At 57.0% G+C, this 7,520-nt stretch overlaps 1 protein-coding gene across 5 annotated transcripts in view; it reads left to right on the forward strand.

Annotated features, from left to right (window-relative positions):
- The window catches only part of KDM5C (lysine demethylase 5C), a 33,394-nt gene extending 25,998 nt beyond the window's left edge, over nt 1–7,396 (forward strand). For 2 of the 5 annotated variants that reach the window (XM_019668144.1, XM_019668145.1), the window contains exons 15-26: nt 541–722; nt 812–936; nt 1,064–1,211; nt 1,837–1,942; nt 2,658–3,016; nt 3,624–3,762; nt 4,189–4,368; nt 4,529–4,666; nt 4,853–5,452; nt 5,715–5,787; nt 5,921–6,120; nt 6,223–7,396. In XM_019668144.1, coding sequence (XP_019523689.1) covers nt 541–722; nt 812–936; nt 1,064–1,211; nt 1,837–1,942; nt 2,658–3,016; nt 3,624–3,762; nt 4,189–4,368; nt 4,529–4,666; nt 4,853–5,452; nt 5,715–5,787; nt 5,921–6,120; nt 6,223–6,588 — 2,616 coding nt within the window. In that variant the 3' untranslated portion in view covers nt 6,589–7,396. The remainder of the gene's footprint in view (nt 1–540; nt 723–811; nt 937–1,063; nt 1,212–1,836; nt 1,943–2,657; nt 3,017–3,623; nt 3,763–4,188; nt 4,369–4,528; nt 4,667–4,852; nt 5,453–5,714; nt 5,788–5,920; nt 6,121–6,222) is intronic. The other 3 variants (XM_019668147.1, XM_019668148.1, XM_019668146.1) reach the window with 3 other exon arrangements.
- Nucleotides 7,397–7,520: the final 124 nt, after the last annotated feature.

Raw genomic sequence — 7,520 nt, forward strand, 5'->3', positions numbered from 1 at the left:
CAGATGAAGTCATTGGCTTAGGTTTGGAAGCTATGTTGTTGAAACAAATATTGTATCTTTAAACACTGGGCACAGGCACGTAGTTTTATTTCTGTAAGTTTTACATGTGTGCGCAGGATGTCCTGCCCGCTAAGCAGCCAGCACAGTGCCTAGAACTCAGTGGACACTGAGTGAGAGGAAGCCAGCGTTGTTCTCAAATACATGGCCTTCCTCTTGGCCACTCGCACACGTTGCCAGCTCTCTGGTGCCTTGGTCCACCACTTTCCTTACCTTCTCTCACCCAAAAGGCCCTTCAGCTGACCTGAATCATACCCGATTTTTCTTCCTCTTAGCCCACACTGATTTTGCCCTGGTTCATCTGATTCCCCCAGCTTTGAGAGTCTGGACTTTAGAGAGGCAGTGTGCTCTGTGGAGTTTGGTCTCCCCCACAGTTCTCAGCACAGATTTGTGTCTAGTACGGGGCTTGGTGGTGGCTCAGATGGGGGTTTTCTATGGCCCTATTCTGGTTGTATATAATGTGCCCCGGTCGAACGCCCCCAGGGCATCACGGAAGCTGAGCGAGAGGCTTTTGAGCTGCTCCCGGATGATGAGCGCCAGTGCATCAAGTGTAAGACCACGTGCTTCCTATCAGCCCTGGCCTGCTACGACTGCCCAGACGGCCTTGTCTGCCTTTCCCACATCAATGACCTCTGCAAGTGCTCCAGTAGCCGGCAGTACCTGCGGTGAGCAGGGGGCCTACCTGGAGGAAGTGGGCCGAGGAGGGAGATGCAGAGCTGGGCTAGAGGTGCTCTTCCCTGCCCTCTTCCTCCAGGTATCGGTATACCTTGGATGAGCTCCCTGCCATGCTACATAAGCTGAAGGTTCGGGCTGAGTCCTTTGACACCTGGGCCAACAAAGTGCGAGTGGCCCTGGAGGTGGAGGATGGGCGGAAGCGCAGTGAGTGATGGGGGGATGGAGGGATTCCACAGGCAAGTTCTACTCCCTTTTCTTCTGTAGCCCCCATCCTCTTCCTCTGCCGTTACTCAATACTGCCTCCTCCTTGCTGCTCTCTTTCTCTCTCCAGGCCTTGAAGAGCTGAGGGCACTAGAGTCTGAGGCCCGTGAGCGGAGGTTTCCTAACAGTGAGCTGCTGCAGCGACTGAAGAACTGCCTGAACGAGGCCGAGGCTTGCGTGTCCCGGGCTCTGGGACTGGTCAGCGGCCAGGAAGCTGGGTACGGCAGCATGAGGTGTTGGGTACAGGTAGCCTATTGAGAAGCAGCACCTAGGAAAAGTACTACAAGGGGTAGACTGAGTACCACTGGGCAGACGACATCAGTAGGAAGCTGACAAGCACTGCAGTGCGAGGTGGCCTGAGAGGTGTCGGGGAGAGCAAGGAGAACAGGCAACTAGAATGGAAAAGAGCACCTCAGTGCTAAGAAAGCTAGAAATACTTCTTTTCATGGGTACCTGGAGGAGATTTCAGACAGGCTAAGGGATTTTGTGGGCAGGGAGGAGTTTGGAAGGTTTAGGGGCAAGAAAAGGACACAGCATGAACCTGACCATAGAGTTCACAGTAGAGGATGGATTGAAAAGTCCAGCTTCTGTCACCGTCAATTAATTTCTAAGGCCCCTCCTCCCCCAAATATATCCTATAGTCCTCTTTTCTAACTCTTGCCCCTCATCATATAAGTGTGCTTGTATCTTAGAACCTTCCCTCTGTCCTGGACAGCTGGGGGAACTGCGAAGCATGAGAGATCAAGGTGGGCAGGAGTGAGGAAAGGTGTTGGGTCTCAGCACAGACACGGAGTGGGAGGGGACTGGCTTTGGACCTGAAACCCCACATGTGAAACTCCATAGTCCCCATAGGGTGGCTGGTCTACAGATGACCCTGGCTGAGCTCCGGGACTTTCTGGACCAGATGAACAACCTCCCTTGTGCCATGCACCAGATTGGGGATGTCAAGGTGAGGAGGGGTGGACTTGGAGTGCTGCTGAGGGATCAGGGGTTGGGGGGTTGTGAGCAGCAGGCCACTCTTGTCTCCCTTAAAAGGGTCAAGTATTTGGGTAAGACAGGTTGCACATGTGAGAAAATAATGGGAAACAGGAGATAAAGGGTCTAGCGACTGCCTCTTAGAAATAGGATTTGAGGGGCAAGTGGCAAAGGTGTTATGAGTACAGGCTGCAGAGTCAAGGGAAGGTTTCCTGGCAGAGGTGGAAGAGGAAAAGGAGGAAGTAAAAAAGATGCTTGTGGGCCTGGGAAGCTGAGTCAAGTTCAGAAAGGTAGAGAAGTGGGGTGGAGAGAACAGTAGACATCAGTGTGGATGCAGGGGTTTGTGAGAAGGCATAGCAAAGCATTTTTAGGGTGGATGGTCTCCTGGTGCTATGCAGCAGAATCCTCTGGGAATTTAAATAAAACACAGACTTCTGACCAACCCCTATCAAAAACCTGTAGGCGTGGGGCCCAGGAATCTGCATTTGAACAAATTCGCCAGTGTATTCTGACAGGCAGTGAGTGTTAGGAACCACTGTCTCAGGGCATGGCAAAGGAGGAGCACCCAGCCCAAGTTAGGCTCTCTTCAAATACTGGAGGGTGAGAGATAGTTGGGGCAAGGGGATCTGGTGGTGGGACCTCTAAGTGGGCCCAGCTGAGGAGTTTGTTCTTCATCTGTGTCCTGGTAGGGTATTCTGGAACAGGTGGAGGCCTACCAGGCTGAGGCCTGTGAGGCCTTGGCCTCACTGCCCTCCAGTCCAGGGCTACTGCAGTCCCTGTTGGAGAGGGGGCGGCAGCTGGGGGTGGAGGTGCCTGAGGCCCAGCAGCTCCAGCGGCAGGTGGAACAGGCGCGATGGCTGGATGAGGTGAAACGCACGTTGGCCCCCTCAGCCCGAAGGGGCACCCTGGCTGTCATGCGGGGACTGTTGGTCGCGGGTGCCAGTGTAGCCCCTAGCCCTGCTGTGGATAAGGCCCGGGCCGAGCTGCAGGAGCTGCTGACCATTGCTGAACGCTGGGAGGAGAAGGCCCACCTCTGCCTGGAGGCCAGGTAGGTCTAGCCTCTTCTCCTCCCTGCTCTACCCCCACCTTCAAGTTTCGTGGAGAAGCTGAAGATGATTCCATGGGTGGCCTTGGGCACCAGACTCCTGTGCTGGTGTATTGACTCTCCTTCCTTTTTTGTTTCTTATCTTTTTTTTTGTTTAACTCCATATACACATAGAAGCAGAGTCAGGCTTGTGGGGAAGCAGAGGTGGACAGATACAGAGGTATATAGAGGACTAGCTCCGCAGGCTGGCGTGCACACATGCACATGAGCACGTGTACGGACAGGCAGATGGACAGATGTCGGTAGAAAGACACCACTCACAGGGCAATCTGACAAACTGCAGCACCAGATTAATACCTCAGGTTGTGTGCGTAGGCACTGCCAGCAGGTTGACAGACTGGCGGACAAGCAGAGGCATGGGGGCTCTGGCAGAAGTTGGGTGCATGCCGTCTGGAGCAAGCAGTGACTGGCAGCCACCCGTAGGCAGAATACATGCAAGTAGGCCCATATGGCAGCCCCAGGGGCTCATGCCAGTACAGCTGGTGGTCAGGCTGGGCTTCCGGTCTGGCAGACTACCCCAGACTGAGGCCTCTTTTTCCCCTAACTTTAGGCAGAAGCATCCGCCAGCCACACTCGAGGCCATCATCCATGAGGCAGAAAACATCCCTGTTCACCTGCCCAACATCCAGGCGCTCAAGGATGCCCTTGCTAAGGCCAGGGCCTGGATTGCTGATGTGGATGAGATCCAAGTGAGGACCTGTTGCTCCCCGCCCCCCACAATGCACCTTCAGTCCAGCCAAGACCCGGGGCGCACGTCGGGTGGTGAGGGGAGGGGGCGTCGTAAGGAGCTACAATGCGCTTGGTGAGCAGTGAGGAGCGGTTGCTAGGCTGGCCTGAGGGAAGCGAGGCTGCTGCTGAGAGTGAGAATGGTGGGGGCAGGGAGGATAGAAGAAGCAAAGCACAACAAAACAGTCTGCTGGTCCTGGGGGCTGAGCAAATGGATGTAGGAGTTGGGGAGAGCCAGGTGGGGGTGCCTGCCTGCCTTAGGGTGATCCCTGGCTTTTTTCTGCCTCAGCATTGTGAGTCCAATCCATCTTCCATCTCCGGGCCGGGCGCAGAGTCACAGCAGTAGATGTTGGCATGTTAAATTGAGCTTTCTCTTGCCCCTGTCCCAGAATGGTGACCACTACCCCTGTTTGGATGACTTGGAGGGCTTGGTGGCAGTGGGCCGGGACCTACCTGTGGGGTTGGAGGAGCTGAGACAGTTAGAGCTGCAGGTACTGACAGCACACTCCTGGAGGGAGAAGGCCTCTAAAACTTTCCTCAAGAAGAATTCATGCTACACGCTGCTGGAGGTGAGGCCTGGGACCTGACCCACAGCTGCTTCCTTTGGCCTGGCTGTCATGGCACAGCTCATACGAGAACATGGGGGTTTGGAATGCTGGGGCGGGGAGGAAAGAGGGTGGGCAGCAGGACAAGCCCATCAGCCCCCCCGTGTCTGCCTGCCTGCCTCAGGTGCTCTGCCCGTGTGCAGACGCTGGCTCAGACAGCACCAAGCGCAACCGGTGGATGGAGAAGGAGCTGGGGTTGTACAAATCTGACACAGAACTGCTGGGGCTGTCTGCGCAGGACCTCAGGGACCCAGGCTCTGTGGTAAGGAGCTTGGACCCAGATGGGGAAAAGAGTCTAGCGACAATAGAGTGTCTGAGCCGGGTGACCATGGGCAGACCACTTGCTTCCTGGGCCCCAGTTCTCCTGGTTTGGGGTGGGGTGTTGATGGTGCCAGGGAAGGGAGGGGATGGACTGCTGACCTCCTCCCCCCTGTGCTGGGCACGGCAGATCGTGGCCTTCAAGGAGGGGGAGCAGAAGGAGAAGGAGGGTATCCTGCAGCTGCGTCGCACTAATTCTGCCAAGCCCAGTCCACTGGCATCATCGACCACGGCCGCCTCTGTGACCTCCATCTGTGTGTGTGGGCAGGTGCCGGCCGGGGTGGGAGCCCTGCAGTGTGACTTGTGTCAGGACTGGTTCCATGGGGGATGTGTGTCGGTACCCCGCCTCCTCAGCTCCCCGAGGCCCAGTCCCACCTCATCCCCACTGCTGGCCTGGTGGGAGTGGGACACCAAATTCTTATGTCCGCTGTGCATGCGCTCACGGCGCCCACGCCTGGAGACCATTCTGGCATTGCTGGTGGCCCTGCAGAGACTGCCTGTGCGGCTGCCCGAGGGCGAGGCCCTGCAGTGCCTCACAGAGAGGGCCATCAACTGGCAAGGCCGTGCCAGGCAGGCTCTGGCCTCAGAGGATGTGACTGCTATGTTGGGACGGCTTGCTGAGCTTCGCCAGCGGCTGCAGGCTGAACCCAGGCCCGAGGAGCCCCCTACCTACCCTGCAGCCCTTGCCTCTGACCCTCTCAGAGAAGGCAGTGGCAAGGATGTGCCTAAGGTGAGCTGCCCAGCCCAGCTCTTGTCCTCAAGTTCCTGTCTCCCTGTTTAGGCTCTAGCCCTGTCCTTACCCCTTGACTTTCAGTCTCCTTTGGCCCAGCCTTCCTGCCCCATTCTGTGTCGTCTAGAGATCCCTAAACTGTTCCGTGTCGGCATCCTGTGTTTGCCCTCTCCAGGATGTGCTTGGCCCAAGTCTGGGGTGGAAGGGAAGAACAGGACCTCATTCTTCAGTTACCAGTCCCCATTCTTGCTCTCCTTGGCAGGGGTTGCTGGAGAATGGAGACAGCATGACCAGTCCTGAGAAGGTAGCCCCGGGGGAGGGCTCAGGTAAGAGAGGTAGGTCTAGGTGTGGGCAGGCCATTGATTGGATAGCACCAGACTTGACCCACGTAGTCCTCGGCTCTATCATGGTGGTGGGGATACGACCAGGGGCAGCCTCTAACCCAGCCTGTCCCCACAACCCCCCCAGACCTGGAGCTGCTGTCCTCACTGTTGCCACAGTTGACTGGCCCCATGTTAGAGCTGCCTGAGGCAACCCGGGTCCCCCTGGAGGAGCTTATGTTGGAGGGGGACCTGCTTGAGGTGACCCTGGACGAGAACCACAGCATCTGGCAGCTGCTGCAGGCTGGGCAGCCTCCAGACCTGGAGCGGATCCGCACACTTCTGGAGGTGAGGAAGGGATTGTGGGCAGGGCCAGGAGGGCAGGCCCAGCAGGCAGAACCCAGACCTGACCACTGGCCCACACCTCTTTCTGTCCATCTGTGATCACAGCTGGAGAAGGCAGAGCGCCATGGGAGCCGGGCCCGGGGCCGGGCCCTGGAGAGGCGGCGGCGGCGGAAGGTGGATCGGGGTGGGGAGGGCGATGACCCAGCCCGAGAGGAGCTAGAGCCAAAGAGGGTCCGGAGCTCAGGGCCAGAGGCCGAGGAGGCCCAGGAGGAGGAGGAGCTGGAGGAGGAGTCGGGGGCTGAGGGTCCCCCCCAACCCCTGCCCACCACTGGCAGTCCCAGCACCCAGGAGAACCAGAATGGCTTGGAGCCGGCGCTAGGGGCCAGTTCAGGCCCCCCGGCCCCTTTCTCCACTCTGACTCCCCGGCTGCACGTGCCCTGCCCACAGCAGCCACCTCAGCAACAGTTGTGACAGTGGCTGAGTCTGGCACAGACCCCAACAGAGACCCCCCCTTGGCCTCAAGGATCCTCTTTCTGACCATCAAGCCTGCTTCTTGGGAGGTGGGCAAGTAGGGGGGATGGCCACCCCCCACCCAACCCACCCCTGAGTCCCTTGACTTTTATATTCTGATTCCAAGGTATTGTTCAGACCTCAGCTCCTGGGGGCCGGCCCCTGGAGTCCCCCTCCCTGGTAGCCTCTAACCAGCATTCCCAGACACCTGAGGCAGATAGACAGACGGATGGGCAGGTGGGCAGGGGGGTGGCTGGGGCCGGGCCAGCACCATTCCAGAGACAAGGCCAGTGCATTTGCAAACGGGGGAATCGCCTTTCCCCTGCCCCAGTTCCAGCCTTGGCCAAGCCAGGCTACACTAACCTCCCCTTCCCCCTCACTCCTCCTCGTTTCCTTCCTCCTCCTTCCTCTCCCTTCCCCTGACTGGTCCGCCCAGGAGGAGGAAATTTCACATAGCTGTGCTCACAGTTTCTTTTAAATAAATCCAGTTGGGGAGCTGACCAGGGCGCCCTGTAATCTGAAGAAAGCTTTTGGTGCTTGTCCTCACAACCACCTTGACCCTCCCTTCCTGTCTTGCCCTGTCTCCTTTCCTCCTCCTGGGTTCATGTTGTAATAAAACAAGATTGTTGGTGTGTAATTAATTTGTTCAAAAGAAAAAAAAAAAAAGGAAAACAAGGAACTTGGTCCCAACTGAAGCCTATTTTAATTTTATTTTATTATTTTCCTCTTGTTAGAAATAAAACCCTTTAGCAACATTTTTTGGAAACAATGTTTCTGAAGTGCATTTCTCTTTGAAGGGGGAGAACAGTGAGTACCTGCATCACCTATCAGTGGAGCAGCTGCTGTGCTGGCGGGAGCACGGGCTGAAGCTGGGGGGCTGTGGGCTCCTTAAC

The sequence above is a fragment of the Hipposideros armiger genome, unplaced genomic scaffold, assembly GCF_001890085.2.
Source record: "Hipposideros armiger isolate ML-2016 unplaced genomic scaffold, ASM189008v1 scaffold_518, whole genome shotgun sequence".
In the NCBI taxonomy this organism is placed as follows: Eukaryota; Metazoa; Chordata; class Mammalia; order Chiroptera; family Hipposideridae; genus Hipposideros; species Hipposideros armiger.